Source organism: Corythoichthys intestinalis, chromosome 17 (genome assembly GCF_030265065.1).
Source record: "Corythoichthys intestinalis isolate RoL2023-P3 chromosome 17, ASM3026506v1, whole genome shotgun sequence".
NCBI classification, from domain to species: Eukaryota; Metazoa; Chordata; class Actinopteri; order Syngnathiformes; family Syngnathidae; genus Corythoichthys; species Corythoichthys intestinalis.
Genome location: NC_080411.1, coordinates 30,007,537 through 30,029,114, shown reverse-complemented (window position 1 = coordinate 30,029,114; position 21,578 = coordinate 30,007,537). Strand labels below are relative to the sequence as shown.

General features: G+C 40.8%; 2 protein-coding genes across 5 annotated transcripts in view; one reads left to right on the top strand and one right to left on the bottom strand.

Moving 5' to 3' along the window:
* Positions 1 to 119: 119 nt before the first annotated feature.
* timm10b (translocase of inner mitochondrial membrane 10 homolog B (yeast)) lies at positions 120 to 10,415 on the top strand. The gene is made up of 3 exons (XM_057818795.1): positions 120 to 390; positions 4,110 to 4,205; positions 9,891 to 10,415. The coding sequence occupies exons 1-3, from the start codon at positions 364 to 366 to the stop codon at positions 10,155 to 10,157; spliced, it is 390 nt and encodes a 129-aa protein (XP_057674778.1). The 5' UTR covers positions 120 to 363; the 3' UTR covers positions 10,158 to 10,415.
* Positions 8,105 to 21,578, bottom strand: part of LOC130905414 (calmodulin-regulated spectrin-associated protein 1-B-like) — a 26,303-nt gene continuing 12,829 nt past the window's right edge. For all 4 annotated transcript variants that reach the window (XM_057818790.1, XM_057818791.1, XM_057818792.1 and 1 more), the window contains 7 exons: positions 19,283 to 21,515; positions 18,401 to 18,537; positions 18,120 to 18,328; positions 17,944 to 18,028; positions 13,626 to 13,747; positions 13,394 to 13,512; positions 8,105 to 13,308 (listed from right to left, as the gene is read on the bottom strand). In XM_057818790.1, coding sequence (XP_057674773.1) covers positions 13,018 to 13,308; positions 13,394 to 13,512; positions 13,626 to 13,747; positions 17,944 to 18,028; positions 18,120 to 18,328; positions 18,401 to 18,537; positions 19,283 to 21,515 — 3,196 coding nt within the window. In that variant the 3' untranslated portion in view covers positions 8,105 to 13,017. The remainder of the gene's footprint in view (positions 13,309 to 13,393; positions 13,513 to 13,625; positions 13,748 to 17,943; positions 18,029 to 18,119; positions 18,329 to 18,400; positions 18,538 to 19,282; positions 21,516 to 21,578) is intronic.

Below are 21,578 nucleotides of genomic sequence, written 5' to 3'. Positions count from 1 at the left end.
TAATGTCTAAACAGATGAAAAAGAACCAATAAAAGCGCTAGGTTCTAGAATTGCGGAAATTAAGTCAACGTAATAGCGAATGAAGGTCTGTAGGTGGTGCTAATGCACCCCTTCAAATGCGAACCGGCATTGAACATGAAGAACAGCCAATGAAGAAGCAAACACCCGGAAGCTAATAAACCTCGCCGAAGGAATGTCATGTCCTTATTCTTCAATTAACATAACATTTGTCGTCTGGGTGGCATTTAAATTACTACCGGCGCATTTTACTCATGTAAACAGACGGAAAATTAATACATGCTGACCTCGCAAGTGTTGACCTCGCGAAGTCAATAAATTTGATGACTGCGTGGGACGAGCAAGATGGATCAAGAGCAGCAACTGAGAAACGTAAATTATTCTTGTATTCCAATTTTTTATTTTTTTTGGTGTGATATTTTAGGCACAAGGATTGAGATAATGTCCCAACCGCATGCACATTTTGCTGGTTAATAACGCGAAATCAAATTGTTATTCATTTTCTCCATTAATCAAAGCACTAAATGTTAGGGCTGGAACGATACATCAATCGTGACCGATACATTGGTTGATTAACCACTATCAAATTCGATCCAAAGCCAAAACATTAACAGATCTTTTATATATGCAATTTTGTGAAAAAGAATGGTTTTCATTAAAATGTCTGAAATGTATCAGCAACCCAGTTGTCAACATTTAGGTATGGAACAATAAATATGAAATATAAACAAAATGCATATGTTTTGAATTAGGCCTGCACAATATATCGTTTGAACATCATCATCACAATGTGCGCATGCGCAATAGTCCCATCGCAAGACGTGTGATCGTTTTTTTGGCTGGATTAATCGGTAGTATATGAATACAGTGGTACATCGACATCCGATCGCTTCGACACACGATCTTTTCAACATCCGACGTAAAATTTGACTCGCCATTTGTTTCTACATTCGACGACATGCTCGAAATACGACGACATGGAAGCACCGCAGACGAACGCACGGCGGATTTTCTTGTGTGAGAAATCAACACAGGTTTCAAAAATGTTGGTACTGGTGGTGAAACAAGGACATGAACATCATTGAGAATGTCTGGGGTAGAATGAAAGAGGAAGCATGGAAGACGAAACCCAAGAATGTTGATGAAATCTGGGAGGCACGCAAGACTGCTCTCTTTGATATTGCTGATGACTTCATCAATAAATTGTATGAATCCTTGCCGAACCGCATGGATGCAGTCCTTCAAGCCCATGCAAGTCATACAAATTAAGGGTTGTTCCGATCATGTTTTTTTGCTCCCGATCCGATCCCGATCATTTTAGTTTGAGTATCTACCGATCCCGATATTTCCCGATCTGATTGCTTTTTTTTTGCTCCCGATTCAATTCCAATCATTCCCGATAATTTTTCCCGATCATATACATTTTGGCAATGCATTAAGAAAAAAATGAATAAAACTTGGACGAATATATACATTCAACATACAGTGCATAAGTACTTTATTTGTTTATTATGACAATAAATCCTCAAGATGGCATTTACATTATTAACATTCTTTCTGTGAGAGGGACCCACGGATAGACTTTGTATATTGTGACTAAATATTACCATCTAGTGTATTTGTTGAGCTTTCAGTAAATGATACTGTAGCCATGACCAAATGCATGATGGGAAGTGGAACCATGACTGTGCGTAGTGCTACCAATTGATATATCTTTGCGTTGGGAAATAATATAAGGTGTTAAGAAAAAGATCGATTGCTACCTTGCTTCCCCACATTGCTTCCCATGATATTTCTAATCGTAGGGAGAGGGATTGTAAAGCTTTAGCCAATTAAAAAAAGGCTCCAAAGGTCGCCAAAATTCACTCTACTCATTTTACGCTGCCTTTTGTCTCTCTATATAGGTAAAACGGCACCATTACAGATTGAGCGCGACAATGCGTGAGTGGGTCGTGCAGCGCATGCATTAATTGCATTACATATTTTATTTAACATGATACATTTTTAAAAAAATAAATTACCGCCGTTATTGGGATAAATTTGATAACCCTACCTTAAGCCTAAAGACTCTGGATGAGTGTAACATATTTCTGTAACGTTAAATACAATTAGAAAACGATTTAATTAAAAAAAAACACACATATATATACATATATATATATATATATATGTACTGTATATATTTAAAAAAAGGCATGGCCGATATTTTTTTGCCGATTCCGATACTTTGAAAATGACGTGATCGGACCCGATCGATCGGCATCTCTAATACAAAATACTAAATTTGGATCTCACAGCACCACTACTAAATTCGCTCATGTTATGTAACATATTTTCGTATTTGAAGTGCATTTTTTGTTAAATTTTCACGCTACTTTCTGTAGCTGACAAAACTTAAGTCTTGCCAAAATTTGACCTTTATGTCTTCATTAAATTATAAATTATTTTTCAGTGAAACATATATTTTTGTACATTCAACATCATTTGGGAGGGTCTTAGCTTTCATATGAGCCATTTCTGAAACCAATTAAATAATTAAAAGTCAGGTTATTAACAATTGTTTCTACAAAATAGATAAGCGACAAGACTTTTGTCAGGGACTGTAGTAGTGAGTCAACCAAAGTCTTCCCAAACAGAGCTATTCAAAGTCTGGTGAAAATTCTTCTAGTATTAATATCGCAATATATATCGCAACCCCCCCAAAAATCGCAATGACACTTTATTCCAATATCGTTCAGCCATAGTTTGAATCTGCATGAAAGCATGAGCTAGTGCAGGGGTGTCCAAACTTTTTGCAAAGGGGGCCAGATTTGGCGTGGTAAAAATGCGGGGGGCCGACCTTGGCTGACGTCCTTTACATGGAACAATATATTTAAGCAAAATTTGGCTAGCCATTCAGTGTGTCACATTTGTTTTATTATTTTTTTAATGAATAATTTCAACTATCTCGCAACTAGCCTTTGTGGCGTTCTCTTTCGCCTCTCGGGCTCTTGCAAAATACTACTACTGTGAAATCAAACTAGCTTCAAGTTGCTTCAATTTCTCGCAGCGTATCTTCCCTGTAATCTTGTCGTACATGTCGCCGTGTCTTGTTTGGTAATATCGCCTCACATTGAAATCTTTAAAAACAGCGAATGTCTCTTTACAAATGAGGCAAGACACAGTTGTTGCGTATTTTAGTGAAGAAATAGTCCAATTTCCACCTATCCTTGAAGCGTCGGCCGTCACAGTCAACTTTCTTTTTTATGTTGTTGATTGTCGCCATTTTATAAAATGGAAGTAATGGGTCACACGGAGTAATGTTGCTTAGCCCTTAAATACTTGCAACATGAAGCAATTATCAGAGAATCCCAAAATTTGAAAAATAAGGTCCTAATGTCAAATTCGTAAAAAGAAAAGTCAAAATGAATATGTGTAATAAGCGCTCTAATATCAATAACCCATGCTAAATCTTTTTTTTTTCCCTCATGGAACCTGCAGATGCATGTGTTGACTTGCATCCATCATTTTTTTTTTCAAAAAGAAATGTCAAAATTCTAAATTAGTCTCAAAATCATTAAATTTTAGGTGTATCAAATGTGATACATTTGGCAATAAAGGGTTAAAGTGCTGCTGACTTTTAGTGGGTAAATGAGGAGCAGCATTTCGTGTGTAAGCTACTTGAAATGCTGATTGCAGTACTGCTAACCAATTTATCAAGTCTGTGTGCGGGCCAGAAGTTATTGATTTTATGACAGAGGCCGGGGGCCGGATGAAATTTGACCACTGGCCGCATTTGGCCCCCTGGCCTGACTTTGGACATGTCTGAGCTAGTGTAATAGAAATTCAATAGGTCTCCAGATCTGACATGTGACCCATTTTAACATTACAATGATGCGAGGTAAAGGCCTCTAATTTGCTTAATCTCTCACTAATTGTAATAAACAAGGAGTAGCTAAAAAAATCCAAAGAATCAATCTCCTCATGAAACTGATTTAAAAAATCCCGAAACATTGGTAGAATAATTCATTGTCAAAAATAATAATCAGCGGCAATCATTCATTTCTTCATTTTCTGTTTATAGCAGTGGCTGTAATGTTTGTTTTCTGCAGCTGCGGGATTTCCTTCTGGTGTACAACCGCATGACGGAGATCTGCTTCCAACGATGCACCAGTAACTTCAACTACAGGAACCTCACCATGGACGAGGCAAGGACTATACATTACAGACCCTCTCAAGTCACAATAATCATTAGGAGTGGGAACCTCTGGGTACCTCACGATACGATACGATTTGCGATACAAAGCTCACGATAACGATGATTTGACGATATGGCGATACATCGATTAGCAATACATTGGTCAGGAAATCATTGTAGGGTATTCTACAAACAACCAATAAACAGAAAAACAAGACAAGCCTCTGCTGTGAATTGGAATGAGTTTATCAGTAGTAGACTTCCAATCCATTTGAACTGGGAGGGTGGCAGCGAATGAACATTCGTTCATTCGCTGCCATCCCTCCCACTTCAAACGGATTGAGCGTCTATGGCCGTGAGTGGCAGCCAATGCCAGGCAATGAGGTATTTTTGGGCCATTTAAAGTCATTTACATGTTGATTTTCCGTTACTTCCTTTTGATTTTGGGGTATTTTATGGGTCACTTCCTGTTTTTTTTAAGTTACAGAACAGGAAGTGACCTGGGAATCACCCAAATGAATAGGGAGTGACTCAAACTCAACAGGAAATGACCTGTAAATGCCCTAAAATACACCGCAAGTGACCTTTAAATGCCCTGAAAATTGGACAGAATGACTGTGAATGCTCTGGTTTCCAAGATTGGTGGAAGATTTTGGTAGCAACTTGTTGGTTGTTTTTTATTTATTATTTTAGACATTGACACCTTTTTAAAACGATATCTCGATTCTTGGCAGGAGCATATCGATAAACCTTTTGGGATACAAAGTATCACAATATATCACCATTTCGATATTTTGTCACACCCCTACTAATCATAAGACATAAAATTATCTTTGCTGCTGGAACTTACTATTATTTGAGACTATCTCGACCTCTTGAAGTCTTGCGGCACCTCTTCAGGTCGACTTCAAATTCTCCGCCCCTTTTTATTCCACTTTTGGAACATAGGCCACTTAGGCCTGTCGCGATAACAAATTTCAGTGTGCGATAATTATTCTCATAAATTATTGCGCCCCCCCCCCCCCCCCCCCAATTTTTTTTTAACCAATTTACAATAACACAGTGAGAATACAGTATATATTAATAGATCAAGTACACCCATTTAAACGTGATAAATATTTACTCTTAAATTCAAAAATACTTTTTAAGAAATCACAACTACAAACAACAGACCATGCCTCTTAAGTAAAAAACAGCAATATTGATACTGCACAGAAACACAGAATAAATAAAATGTGTTTAAAAAAAAAAAAAAAAAAATTGCACTTAATAACTTAAGCATTTAGGCAAATGAAAATTTTCCCGTCATAGCTTCTGCAATGGTGTTCCATAGGGATGAAATGATACAGTTAAGTCATGGTTTGGTACGATTTTTAATATGGGGGACACGATTTTCGATCCGATTCAATACATTTAATGCTCTGGGGAAAAGAAAAAAAACAATTATATATATATATATATATATATATATATTTTTTTTTTTTTACGAGCAAACGAGCAAAAATTAAATTGCCATCATATAAACATGCATTTTAGTGCATAATATTTATGTGCTTACTTCCTACTGATCTGAAAAAAATTTGTATAAAGGTGCTGAGAACAATATTTACTGTTTGTAAAGTGAGGCTGGACACAGTGTTGATTGTTACAGCTCTCTTAGCAGCTAGGTTTACTACGTGAGCAAGACATCCTATTTGTGGTCCGAATCCATCTGTGTCATGTACTGAATTAACAATATTTGCAACATTATCTATAGTCACTGGTATGAATTGATTTGGCCTTCTTAACTTCCATTCAGTCGTGACAGTTTAGAATTCATCGATGTAGTATATGGACTACGTGTCCCATAATCACTCTGGGCTCACGTAGCCAATGGCATGGGACGTAGTACATCTAGTTTGCCATTTCATGATATCTAGTGTTAGCAAGCGCCGCTGTAGTCACATCTGCTCATTACTACACAACACCAGCATATGATGTAATAACAATCGACTTTCATAAATAGGACGAGTTTGAAGCAGCTGTTCGCTGTCAAAGCGAGGTTGTTCATAGCAGCCAAGTCGGTAACAATGTTTTGGCGGACTACGTTGTAAATATCCGGCGTTGTGCTGAAAAATAGCCGCCCCGCGTGAAATGTCACTCCTGACGGGAGCGCCCACATGTCAACAACACCGGCGCGCCATAGATTTGCATTCGCATTTGACACCATTGACCACAACATCCTCCTCCACCGTCTTCAGTCAATAGGGATATCTGGCACTGCACTCCTCTGGTTCACCTCCTATCTCTCCGATCGTCACCACTTCGTCTCCATCAATAACCATAAATCCCACACCTCTCCAGTCACCCATGGTGTCCCCCAAGGTTCGGTCCTTGGCCCCCTCCTCTTCATAATCTATATGCTTCCCCTCGGTCAAATCCTTCGCCACCATGGACTCAATTTCCACTGCTATGCAGATGACACTCAACTTTACATTTCATCTAAATCCATCACCCCAGTCATTCTCTCACATCTCAAACTGCCTGTCCGACATAAAAACCTGAATGGACAATAACTTTCTCAAACTCAACAGTAACAAAACAGAACTTCTCATCACCGGACCCAAAGCTCTCCTCCCCTCTGTACAGAACCTCACTCTCCTCATTGATGGTCACCCAGTCACCCCCTCCACCTCCGTACGCAATCTTGGCATCATTATGGACTCAACACTGTCATACCAATCACACATCAGCCACCTCACTAAAATCTCCTTCTTTCATCTCCGCAACATCGCCCGCATCCGTCCCTCCCTCTCCCAAGCCACAGCTGAAATACTCATTCACGCCTTAATCACATCCAGACTCGACTACTGCAATAGCCTCCTCTATGGTCTTCCATCTTCTCATCTCCAAAAGCTGCAATACGTCCAGAACTCTGCCGCCCGCCTCCTCACCCACACCCGCTCCAGAGAGCACATCACCCCCATCCTCCAACAGCTTCACTGGCTTCCAATCTCATACCGGATTCAGTACAAACTCCTCCTCCTCACCTACAAGTCCCTCCATAACCTGGCCCCTTCCTACCTCACTGACCTCCTACAACAGCACTGTCCCTCCCGCCGCCTACGTTCTGCCGACTCTAATCTCCTCACACCCATCACTCGCACTAAGCTCCGAACCTTGGGCGATCGAGCCTTCGCCGCTGCTGCTCCCTCACTCCGGAACTCACTCCCAAAACCCATCAGGAACTCGGACTCATTACAAAACTTCAAATCACTCCTAAAAACCCACCTGTTCAAACTAGCTTTTCCCACCTAATTCTTAATTCTGTCTTTGTGTTATGTTATGTAAAGCGTCTTTGAGTGTCCTAAAAAGCGCTATATAAGTTTGAGGTATTATTATTATTATTATTATTATAGATGGTCCACAGTCACTCCGGAGCACTAAGGCGGCCGGTATACGTTGAACAATAGGATATAATGGGGACGATTGGTTCCGGCGCTAGTTTTTGCCGGATTGAACGAAGATGCATTTTGCGCAGTTGGTAACGAGGAATCCGAACTTTTAACAGCACGTCTGTCGCACGTGCGCGCGAGGCCATAAATCGCAGCAGAAAAATTACCGCCTTCATTTTTATTTATCGCGCGATAAATGGAATTATTGCATATTGCGACAGGCTTAAGGCCACTAGGTGGTGGAATATCACAGTTAACAAAGATCATCACCCATACAGTGAACATACACGGTAACTAAAGTTTTCCTATCATAGCGGCTATATCTTGGCTCATATCGGCAGATCTTGAAAAAGATACCAATATATTGCTCGACCTTCATTAGAAGGATCATCACCCAAACAGTGAACATAACACGTATCCTATTATGTGGGTAATATATCGTGCGATCTAGAAAAAAAAAAGACCATATATCGGTTTGATTTATCAGTCAACCTTTAACGTTTTTCATAGTATTTAACTCATTGCAAGCCATTGATGTCCAATTCATTTAAAATGGAAGAAATGGATGAATGATCATCTTTCAGTCCAGTTGATGGCACTAGACCTCCAATCCATTTTGACTGGGAGAGGCGAATGAACAGTTTTGAGTGCAATGGCGTACCGCAAGCAACATGTCACGTTTGCTCATTAATATTCATGAGGTTAGCAACTGTTGCTGGGCAGGTCAACCTCCCCTTTGTCCCTAATCGTAAATGCATGGAAATAGTGTATGAACGAGATGTTTACTGAGCTAAAATGACCAATTCTGTCCCAAAAATCATGTCCCTGGTGACAAATTCACTGGTAAAGATGTGGAAGAACATACATATGTTCAGTTAAAGAGATGGCTTGAGTGTTGAGAGCTGAAAAAGACGAGCCGACCTGATCCAGAGTTAGCTTTTTTATCGACACCTTTTTCTTGTGTGCATTGCCTTACGACACTTACAATGACATTCTCCTGTTTCAACAATCTTTTACCAACATATGCCCTGTCCTTCTTATATATTATATCCTCTGGTTGTCTTATGTCTCTGACCATTTTCTAGAGGCATTTTACATTGCTATTTTTGTGTAGCGATCGCAAATGCTACTCAGTGAAAGCCAACGAACACTTAATGTTTTCATTGATAACAAATCTTAATTCTATCATTTATTTATAGTTCCCCCTTACCAAAATTGTTTTTTTTAACAACTGAAAAGGAAACACTGGCAGTCAGATACAATTTTAAATTTTTTCAGGTCATTCATTGTCAGACAGAAGCTGCACGGCAAAACGCCATGCTAAAAAATTAGTAAAAATATCAAAATGGCTTACCTCTTTGTCCTCTGAAGGACCATGGCCCCCAACAAAATCTTTACTGCATATGAAATATGAATGGCTTCACCTTGCTGACGTTAAACTGGGCTTTTGGACATCCGCGCAGGTTGATCCATTCTTCACATTTTTTCCTCCGAGTCGTTTGTTTCGGGAAACGTATGAAGAAAACATCCTTCATATGTCGTAATGTCTAGAGTCGTTTCTACAAGTTCCATAGCAGCAGTGTTGGATTGGCATGTTCTTTTTTGAAAGATTACTGAAGAAAACAAGCAGAAATGCCTGTTTTGTAAATATTTTTATCTTGCATTAGAGAATATGCAATGTTGGTTTAGCCTTTTAAGGTGTTTACGGAGTGATCCTTACACTCTAAATGTAACACGTAGCCTTAGCTGTAGCATGGTGAGCATCCTTTGAAACTCTCACTTGTTTACATCTTGTCGTGATGTCCTGGTGGGTTTAATTATTTCAAAATAATGTACGGTTCTTGCTGAGTGTGTACAATCATAAAAAGAAGTGCTACGCTCGTTTGTTTGGTAGCCTAATGGTAGACTAATCCTTTAAGTCTCAGGTCATTGTAAATTTGAAACTGTTGAAGTAATTTTTTTAAATTGTCTTTTATAATCTGTGCGCTTTAAAAGAAAAAGTATGTCGGCCTCAAATATTGGCTTTTAAAATCAGCTTTGGATATCGGCAATCTGCTGAAAATCTTTTTAGGTATCGGCATTTGAAAATCCCATATCGGTTGACCTCTACGGGAGACGGTAAAACCTGTTAAGAGTGATCGCTTTAAAATCTGGAAATCTCCATAGTTGTCTTTTTTGTGAAAACATACAGCAACTCAAGCTACGAGAGTGAAACCTTTGTGTATGAACATGTTGGGCTAATTTAGACTGTGATTTTGTAGGAGCGCTGCGTGGACAGCTGCGCAGGGAAGCTGATTCGCTCCAATCACCGTCTGATGGCCACCTACGTGCAGCTAATGCCTCGCATGATGCAGCGACGCATGGAAGAGATCGAGAAGAAGGCCGCCGAGAATGCCAAAGAGGCGGAAGTTGCCACCGCCGGCTCGCTTGCGCCTGAAATCTCTGATACCGTCACATTGACGCCTCCGCAAATACAGTCACCGCAGCCGGCAACTGATGATGTCCGTGTTTCACCAACAGAAACATGAATGATCTACTGACAGAAAACTGGGAGTCGTCGTATCTGAAAGTCATGCCTTCTCAAAACTGAGAGTCGTCACATCTGAAAGTCATGTCTTCTCAAACGGCTGAACTTTAAACGGAGCCACTTGGAATCATGGTGGGCGTGTGCTGAGCTCCATTTTTATAAATGTGATTGTATTTGCAACCACGATATATGTTTTAAAATTTTATCTATAAGCTTTTTTTCAGTTGAGTTGTACACATTAAAATTTAGAAGTGACTTATCTGAGTTGTATTTTTATTTTAACCATATGTAGCTTTTTGCAGCCAATCTATTGCATTTCAGATGTCAGTTTCCACTGTGAGGAACATAATAAGGAATAGAAGCCCACAAATATTTTCATGAACCCTTTCAGGGACAGTGATCACTACAGTGGTCATCTATTGAACGGTTATCATTAGCTTCACTCATTCCCTGCGAGCCCAGGTTACAGAGTATACTAGTAAAAAAGGGAAATTGAAAACATCCGCTGACGGCAATAGACGACCAATCCGTTTCATCTGGGAGGGGCTGGATTGCCGTCAATGGCACCTAAAGAGTTAAACTATGCGAGTTCAAAGGAGTTTTATTAAAAATAGAAATTCCAAGAGCAAAATACTCATGTGACACACTTTTTTGAATATTTTTTCTCAATGCGATCATTTTTTTCAGTTTTTTTTTTTTTTTTTTTACTTTAGAATTAACAACTCATTGGAAGTCTTTTGAAACATCTGGAAGCTGATATTTTGGCAAAAGCAAGATTTACTTAATATTGGTTCTTAATTTATGTTGGAGTGCCCAGATTTTTGTTCACTTATCATCTTGTTTTGAGGCATACTGCACATCTTCTATTAGTCCACTAAACTTGGTTTCACTTCTGAAATATTACTCCGTCCATCAGTTTTTTTTAACATATAAAAATGATATGAAGTGAACACGCGCTGTGAATGTCTCTCTCCACATTAAACTTTTGTGTTAGTGGTTATATTCACATTTAATAATAAAGTAGTGATATATTTAACTGTATTTTATTACAGATTTTGAAAATAAATCAACATACAATATATAACACAATGAAATGGAACTGTAACAGAATAAACCTCATAACAGTGCCTGTTTTTTTTTGCATTTTTCAGAACTGGTAGAAAACACCCCACTAAAAAATATACAAAATGCAGCAAAAAAATGTCAAGTATTGTGCGGTTTTGTTCGCCATCACGTTCCAATGACTCCGGAACTAACAGGCAACTTGAATATTTGGAGCTACATACATTGTTCTCCGGTGAAAAGGTCGCAAAAAAGCTTGAAAGCCGGTCAAGGATTGCAATCGGCCAAAATAAAGACATTCCTACTAAATGAAAATGTTTTTCTTCAAATGAGATATCAGAAATAACCATCGCAGGATTTTTGTCCAATTTTCCAGCGCTTTTCAACTAAACTTGAGGCCTTATCTAAATTTTAGCGATAAGCAGGTAACAGACAACTTGGACTAAGCACCAGCTAATTGCAGGTCACACAGACAAGCATTCATGCTCACATTCACACCAACAGGGAATTAAGTGTATTCCAAAAAAAACTGGCGCTCGTTTTTAGAAAACTCCAGAAAATACTCACATTAATATCCATGAACGATTTAGTCTTCAATTGACTGACTTCTGGTGAAAGAAGCAGGGTACAAAATTGACTGGTCGCCAGCTAGGGACAGAGCATATACATTATAAACAACGATTACCCATTCACATTCATACGTATGGTCAGTTTTGAGTTGTTAGCAAGAAAAAAAAAAAGCTGAATTGCTGAGTGAAGTACAAACATTCTGAGGTGGGTTCAGATTGTGTTCCTCACTTCCTCAGGTAAAGAACAACAATTCTGCCTATTTAAAATTAAAATATGTGATCAAAGTGTATCTTTGTAAGACTGAAAGAACCGAACCAGTAGTCTGAAGCCCAACAATACAAATGACAAACCTTATTTGGGGGGGATGAAATGTCATAATCTTCGCAGCAGCGTTCCTCTCGAAAAGGTCCAACTTGGTTTGCCACATTGCAATCAATTCTTAAGCAAAAGTGCCAAAAAAAAGAATGTAGGACGTACCTACAGGCTAAAAGAAAACTGTAAAATGCAGAATTATCTGACAAAAGCAAAGAATGAATGTTTTCGCCTAGCATTGCTTTGTGTTCTCTAGCGCAGTCATTCCCAACCTCTGTGCCAGATCACCAAGGGTTAGTTATTTATGACACAAAATGTATCTTTGTTCAAATGTCTATAACAGCAATGTACAGTCCAAGCTGAACAATGAATGCTCTTCCATTCAGGAAAATATTAAACGACTTAATATCAAATTTACTAGTTACAGTATCGTTTAAGTATACAATAGATGTGAGTCAAATTAACATTTTGGTTTTGTTCTATAAAATGACAATACTCCCAAATTCCAAACACAGAAAATCTAAAACATTTATGTAGAAAAGGAAAAGTTGTCAATATGCGCGAAACAATATTGTTTTGTTTTTTGTTATGTGGTCTGCATTATTAATTAATTTCCAGTTGTATATTTTTTGTTTTTAGCGATATGCTGTGACATTTTTTCCTCATACAAAATAGGTGCTTTGACTCGAGGCAGGTTGGAAATCACTGCACAGCGCTGAAAGGAATGAAATAACACACAAATTTCAAAGATTTCAACTTCAAAGATTTTGCATTTGATTTCACTGTAATCTCACACAGACAACTTTTTAAGCTGTCATTGCAATTCGGGAGAGTTTACTCTCAACACGCCTTACGACGACGTATGTGGGTCCGGCCCAACGGTCGTAAACAGAAGAAAAATACCGAGCATCCGGGTGTCATTTTCTGCGTGCGCTGCTAGGCCTCTTAGCCTGCCACAAGTGGTTGTGGATTGTCAGCGCATCCACGCTGACCGACACAGACTTCGCCGGGATGACGTTGAACTGCTTGCGATCCGAGCTATACTTGTACAGCCGATCGATCATCTTGTGGCCGATGGAACGTGGGCCCGTGCCCGTGAATTTGACGATGTCCTCCGTCTCAGGCGAGTATGAGTATACTGCACGGAACTGGCATCCGCCATCGCGGAAGAGGATGATGAGATGATTGGACTCGCACTTTTCCAGCTCCTGTGACAAACCAGGACAAAAAAATACATGGCTGCCGATTTAATGATCAATTACCGAAAAACCATTTTATCGTGATAAAACTGACCTCCAGAAGGACATTCTTCTGGGCCTCATTCACCTTTCCAGCCAAGCAGCAGTGCGCAATGGCATTGATAATGATTGGCTTGTTGGACTTGGAGCTTGGCTCTTTGAAGAGCTTGGGTCCTAGGATCAGCAAAAACAAGCAAAGGTTACAGGTGATATAAGGTGAAATTTGGACCAAAATGTGTCAAAATGACCCATTTTCCAAAACTGAGGCTTGGCATGTGGCAACTCACCATTGTACTCGATGGAAGTGATGGAGGAAGCAATGGATCCACTCTCCCAGTCGCGTTCCATGTTCCTACTGGAGGCTCGGCTCATTACAGAGAAGGAATCCATGGAGCAGACTGACTCAGCCCTGAAAGAGAAACTTGGGTTTTCACTCCAATTTGAAGCGCGCTGTTCCAATTTAATGCTTTTATCAGATACAGTGGGACAAACAAGTATTTAGTCAACCACCAATTGTGCAAGTTCTCCTACTTGAAAAGATTAGAGAGGCCTGTAATTGTCAACATGGGTAAACCTCAACCATGAGAGACAGAATGTGGAAAAAAAAAACAACAGAAAATCACATTGTTTGATTTTTAAATAATTTATTTCCAAATTAGAGTGGAAAATAAGTATTTGGTCACCTACAAACAAGCAAGATTTCTGGCTGTCAAAGAGGTCTAACTTTTTCTAATGAGGTCTAACGAGGCTCCACTCGTTACCTGTATCAATGGCACCTGTTTTAACTCATTATCGGTATAAAAGACATCTGTCCACAACCTCAGTCAGTCACACTCCAAACTCCACTATGGCCAAGACCAAAGAGCTGTCGAAGGACACCAGAGACAAAATTGTAGACCTGCACCAGGCTGGGAAGACTGAACCTGCAATAGGTAAAATGCTTGGTGTAAAGAAATCAACTGTGGGAGCAATTATTAGAAAACGGAAGACATACAAGACCACTGATAATCTTTCTCGATCTGGGGCTCCATGCAAGATCTCACCCCGTGGCGTCAAAATGATAACAAGAACGGTGAGCAAAAATCCCAGAACCACACTGGGGATCCTTGTGAATGCCCTACAGAGAGCTGGGACCACAGTAACAAAGGCTACAATCTGTAACACAATGCGCCGACAGTGACTCAAAACCTGCACTGCCAGACGTGTCCCCAGGCTGAAGCCACTATACGTCCAGGCCCGTCTGCGGTTCGCTAGAGAGCATTTGGATGATCCAGAAGAGGACTGGGAAAATCTGTTATGGTCAGATGAAACCAAAATAGAACTTTTTGGTAGAAACACAGGTTCTCGTGTTTGGAGGAGAAAGTATACTGAATTGCATCCGAAGAACACCTTGTGAAGCATGGGGGTGGAAACATCATGCTTTGGAGATTTTGAGTGAAAATCTCCTTCCATCAGCAAGGGCATTGAAGATGAGACGTGGCTGGGTCTTTCAGCATGACAATGATCCCAAACACACAGCCAGGGCAACAAAGGAGTCGCTTCGTAAGAAGAATTTCAAGGTCCTGGAGTGGCCTAGCCAGTCTCCAGATCTCAACCCCATAGAAAATCTGTGGAGGGAGTTGAAAGTCCATGTTGCCCAACGACAGCCCCAAAACATCACTGCTCTAGAGGAGATCTGCATGGAGGAATGGGCTAAAATACCAGCAACAGTGTGTGAAAAGCTTGTGAAGAGTTACAGAAAACATTTGGCCTCCGTTATTGCCAACAAAGGGTACATAGCAAAGTATTGAGATGAACTTTTGGTATTGACCAAATACTTATTTTCCACCATGATTTGCAAATAAATTCTTTAAAAATCAAACAATGTGATTTTCAGTTTTTTTTTCCAAATTCGGTCTCTCATGGTTGAAGTTTACCCATGTTGACAATTACAGGCCTCTCTAATAGTTTCAGGTGGGAGAACTTGCACAATTAGTGGTTGACTAAATACTTATTTGCCCCACTGTATTATTATTATTTTTTTTTTTTAGTATTTCAAGTATATTTAGAGTATTCCTTTTTATATACAATATAAATGCAACACATACGTAATAACCCTCACAGGCACCACACTCAGTAAAAAGCACTAGTGCGCTATACAGGCTGATGGCTGCCCTCTACTGGCAAATTTCTACTCTAAAGAAGGCTGGGGAAGTTCAGAATCTTTGACATTAGAGCTAATCTTCGAGTTAGCGGGAGTTTACTTAGTCACTGGAGATGATTTCAACAATTTCCGTGCAGTTAGTTAGTTATTTATTAGTTTCAGAGCTACGGAGTGGCTAAGCTAGTCGAGTCAATAAGGCCGTCCTAGCATAACATATGCATGCATGAAAATCACCCATCTAATCAATAGTATTGCCTATGTTTTCAGGATGATGTTATTAAAACTTACCTTTACATGTCAATAACTAGTATGAACAGCAACATTTGTAATCCAGCAGCTCTGTAGGTAACAGGCTGCAGAGTGGAGTGATATTTTTTCCACCGGTGTGTTTATGTCGTAGCCAGCAGCAAGTATCCACAGTTTGTATTGTTCCTCGTTCTTCATAGGGAATTTGTGGAACCTCTCATTTGCCTATTTCTTGTGTGTTTTCACAGACTCCAAAGGAATGTTTCACTATGTTGCCATTCTTCAGTTTGGACTCCGTAGACCAGGGGTATCCATCTCCGGTCCTCGAGGGCCCCTATCCAGCTTGTTTTCCACGTCTCCCTCCTCCAACACACCTGACTCAAATAATCAGGATCGTTATCAGGCTCCTGCAGAGCTTACTGATGAGCTGATCATTTGATTCAGGTGTTTTAAAGGAGCGAGACATGGAAAACAAGCTGGATAGGGGCCCTCGAGGACCGGAGTTGGCTACCATTGCTATAGACTTATGCTGCAATCGAGGAAGGTGGGAAAATGGAATTTTCCAACTTCAGGAAAAATATAATTGGAATGCCGCTCAAACTGGGAGGCCCTAGTCGCGATGTCAGAAAAAAAAATCAGACGTCCCTCGACAAACTATCGCTTACGATAAGGCAGGTTTGCTGGAAGTCAACATGCCTTTTGATGGCCAAAATAAAAACGCTTGGAACTAGTGCTGCAACGATTAATCGATTAACTCGAGTATTCGATTAGAAAAAACATTCTAAATAAATTTTGCTTGTTGAGTATTCCTTTAATTAAAGTGGTATTGTAATGGTTTATTTTGAAATTGTTTGAATTTAGTTTTATTGATTTAGGTGGATATACTGGCCTCTCGTCTGCCTCATTTCACTAAGCTGAATCCAGCTGCTCCCTGTTAAGACCAACATAAGCAAAGTTTCTGTTTGAGCTAATGTTTTTTTATGAAATTTATAATTTAGTTTATAAGTATATTGAGCCGTTTTTTGAGGGAATATGTGTCTGAACCATTTGTTTAGAGCATTGTAAAAAAAAGTTAGCAATTTATAGCATTTAAGCTAGCGAACTTTTGCTATGTAAGCCAGCCAATTGTTCTTTATTTTTTTATACCGTTTGAGGCTCAGCTCAGGTATTTTAATTTTCCTTGTTCCTTATCCGATTACTCGATTATTCAAATTAACTAGATTATCGATTACTCGTCTACTAAAATAATCGATAGCTGCAGCCCTCCTTGGAACGCTTTGAGGTCACAACTGGTACCATCCGAGTGGGGTAAGTCCAACTTCCCACCTTCCTCGAATGCAGCATGAGCACGAGTGGCCGAAGTACTCCTCTCTATTGTGGTCGTATTACGCAAAAAAAATAGTCCCGCAGAAATTAATGAATTACGGCAGTTTGGTGTGAGATTCTTTAGGCCACATGGGTATTTTGAACAACGATCTGCATTTAGAATTTATTTGACTATGTAAATTCTTTTTAATATCGCTTTTTATTGGCACGCTAGAAAGGGACCATTGACTTACTTCGCCACTCCGGAGCCCTGAAATTAATAAATAACTAATAAACTGCACGGAATTTGTTGAAATCAACTCCACTGACTAATTTAACCCCCACTAAATCAAAGATTAAGCCTAATGTTCAAAATTCTGAACTTCGGCTTTTACTATTATTCTTCAATTAATTTATCAGCACTGTTAAAACAAAATTTGCCTGTTCTCACCCCTCAGCATCATCGTCTAGGGGTTTAAGTTAGGTAAAGCCTAAAAGCTTTTTATTTTTTGGGGGGCTGGAGGTGTTTCTAGCCTACTTAAACTATAACATGATTGGTTGACTCTCCCATCATTTAAAAAAAAAAAAAAGTATCTTTTTTCATTGGTCCAAAATTATTGCAGAAGGTTTACCACTAGTGAACACCATAATGTACTTTGTACAGTGTTGTTTCACTGTATTTCAGATATACAGCATGTTTTTGTTATGTGTTTATTGTGTTGTTTGAAAAGACACACGTATACTGTACATTAGATTTTAATGGAAAATACCCTTTACATACCGGTACTTAATTGAATTGCGCATTTTGGAAATAAGTCAATTGCATAGCATTGTTATTCAGTACTGCTCCTGTTTTCTCCAGCTTTGGGTGAACATAGCCACTGCCCTAGTGGACAAAATGAGTATCTTACCTCTGTGTCTCTGCCTCTCCAGAAATGACGCTGTCCGTGTCCGCCAAAGACAACGTGGATCCTCGAAGGCAGCCGCTCAGTTCAGCTAATAGTTCCAATAATTTGTTATTAAGCACTGTTTATCGACATCCCTCTTTAATACTGTAACTACAGTATGTATCAAAGAAGCTACGTACGTGTGGTGGATCCTTTACAAGGGCTGCTGAGCTCGCTGCGGTTGACTGATTTGGGTCTACTCCTGCGGGTTTTGAACCTGGGCCTAGGCTTGACCTGACCCTGCTCTTCCAACAATGCCTGCTGCTTCCGGCGCAGGTACTCCTGCTTTATCAGCTCTCGTCTGGCCTTCTCCTCTTCTTTACGAACCCGGTCCTCCTCCGCCTTACGCCTGCATGAAACAGTAGGTAAAGAGCCCTTGCATAGACACTGGACTTGTAATTATAATTTAGAGGTACTATACCTGGCCTCGTCACGCTTGAGCTCACTCTCTGCTTCCTGCTGCTGCTTGCGTACCCTTGCCTCCTCGGCTTTACGCTGCTGTTTTAGCATGAAGGCAGCGCGACGTTTGGCCATCTCATCCTCGGCCTTTTCGTCATCCTGAAAAAGTAAGAGGATTAGGTAGTGAGTGATTAATTAGTTAAAATGTGATCTTGCATGGAGTTTCATTTATTTTTACTGTGTTTTCATGCATAAGGATAAAAATGAGTGGAACCCGGTTGAAGTTGATCATCTATTTGGTTTGTGATTTCTCTCACAGAAGACATTAATCATGTGCAGTCACTATTAATGACGCTAGGCTAGCGCCATTCTTTTTTTGGATCAGATTCTGCTCATCAATGCTGCAAAGTTACATTAAACAACTGTTTCCAAGTGCACCAAGCATAAGGAAGGGAAAGCCCACTTTGAGGAACCTTTCCACAATGTCGTTTTCTGCACAATTGTTGTCCAAGATAAAATAACTGAGTACATTTACCAACTCTATATGGATCTTGTCTGAAAAAGCATGTACTATTTCCTCACATTAAGTCTGTTTTAGAATTAGGAATACAACTTAATATAAACACTTGCCCACCGACACAGCCACTCATAAACGACCAACCCTAGTGAAGAGTTTAGATGTAAACATTAAATAGTCAGCCACATAGACAGGAATCCATTTGTTTGCAGGGGCAAGCAAAAATGGACAAAAATAGCTTGTAAGAGGAAGTATACATCTTCAACGCAAATTGTCTTGCACATGACATCAAAGGTTATGAAAAATAGTGTTAAAAATAATGTAAGGACACCTTTGGCTATTAGTCACCAAACCACTGGGCCTCTGCACATTAGTCTAGAACATCACCTTAAAGAAGAAGCCGATCACATTCTTCTGTTCGCCATCCGTGGTGTCCGTGCTATCATCTCCTGCAGGCTCCTTCAGCTCTGATAGGTCAACCTCGATCAGCTGACCTTTTCCCCTAAAACTGTCATCCCCACCAGCAAATTCTCTCACTGTGATGTTGTCCTTGTTGTCTTCTGCACAATGTGACTGGGTGACAGAGGTGTCATACGTAATGTCCTCTGACTGAGCTTTGACAGGAGATAGACCAGCTTCCTCTCTGGCGACACCTTGGTCATTTTGGATTCTAAAAGTTGTGCGTCTTCTGAAGTTTCTATCCATCCTGGAACTCTCACCATCCTGGCTTCCTGTACCAGTCATTTCCTTGGGAGAGGTCTCAGCTTCTGTGTCAAAATCTTTGACATTCTTATGGCTTTGCTTGGGCCCAGAGGGTTTGCTTCGCTGGCTGGAGCTTAACTTGGGAGGACGGCGACTGGGAGTGCAACTGCTGTCGTTAAAGTCAACAAAGTTTATGTCGAAAGATCTAGGGTCCGAGGTGGAGGACTGTGTTGTGGGTGGAGTTGATTTCCGGTCAGGTTCTTTAGGCTCTGCAGATGAGGCTGCATTTTTCTTCATCAGCAAGTCTTGCTGCAAAGAGAGCTGTGTCATCTGCTGCTGGATAGCACTGATGGCCTCGTTGAGGAGGTCGATGGAGCGAGAGCGATCACTCACGTCCGCTTCGGAAGCACTATCTTGACCTAAGCTGTTTAATCGGTTGTCTCGATTTATCTGTGTTCCATCTGCCTTAGCCTGCACTTTCAGTGCCTCAAGACAGGAGTCATCCTTGCAGCATGGGCTCTTTGCTTTCGGAGCAGCAGACACTTCATCCAAAGGGGAATGCTTGATTGGAAGAGGAAGGGTGTCGCTCCTACTCTCGCCCTTCTTCACAATGTTCAAGAAGGCAGCTTTGCCAAGTTTCAGTCGCTGCCGTGCCGACAAGGTCTCCATCTTCTTCTTCTGGTACTCGATAGCACGTCTTTGCTCTTCCAACTGCATGTGGAGCTGCAGCAGCTCTGAAGGCACTACCGGAGGACTTGCCATCATAGTCTTCTTCAGAGCAAATAAAGGGTCTTTCCCTGACCACCCCGGGCTACCTTCTGCCTTTAGTTGCCAGGGAGGGCAGGGATTAATCTCAGAGTGGTCAGGCGTTGTTTTCTGCGAACTGCTGGTGCTGGAGAACCCGTCACGAAGGCTGAGTTTAAGCAGCTTTTTTTCAGCAAAGCTGGTCATCTTGACACTGCCCGAAGCGCTGCAGCTGCTTGCACAGGACGCAGTACTGAGGCATGGGCTGGAGCGACCACTCCAGTCTTCTTTGTCGTCTCGTTCGTGCACCTTCAGGTCTTCTCTCAACTTAAAAGACTCGACTTCGGAAAAGTCTCGCAGTAAGCCAATCCCTTTTCCCCTGCTTGCCTCGATCACGTCCACATCCTCGTCATCTTCCTCAAAATCTGCAATGTCTGAGTCAGAGTCTTGGCCTACTTCTGCATCAGAGGACAGATAACTGTGACAGTCTGACTCCCCAGACAAGTGAAGAAAGAAGCCTTGCGGTTGTGTCTTCTCAGGTAGAGACGTGCGTGTCAAGCCTTCCTGGTTTGGGGCCGATTTTACCGAAGGTATGGGCTTAAAGGTGTATTTACCGCGTTCAGATAATGGTGATTTCTGATGTGATTTGTGTGGAGCATCTGTTGCTGTTTTCACAGAAGACAGCCGGCAGCGACTCTCCCCACTCTCCTCTTCCTTGTTCAGGCTAGTGCTCTTCTCTTTGGATGGCTTTGGAATAGCAGGCATAAGAGGCTCCAGATAGTAACTGTCTACCTGCAAATTTGGGGTTAAGATGTTCATGTCCAGAGTTTTAGAAACCCTACGCGGTGAGGTTGTGTGGGGGATTTCCAATTCATCCAGCTGTATGTCACTCCTGAATGAATGACGAGGGAAAGCACCAGGGTGAATCACGGCGACCAGCTCCTCTTCCTCTAAAATCTCCTCCTCGTCCTCAATGCGAAGGTGACTGAGGAGGCTTTGCCCGCTTAGTCTGTGTTGATGCACAGGGTGACCTGGACCCACGAGCATGTGACTGGGTGTCATAATGCTTGAGGCCAAGTTGTCTTTGCTGACGGAGAGAACCAGACTATCATTGTCTGTGCCGTCCTCCTTATTTAGGAAATCCAAGGCATATGGTGCCGGCTGGGGTATATGCCTGGTTAAGGATACAAAATCAGGAAGTAAGCATGGAAGTGTCTGCCGAGAGTAAAATGTGAAT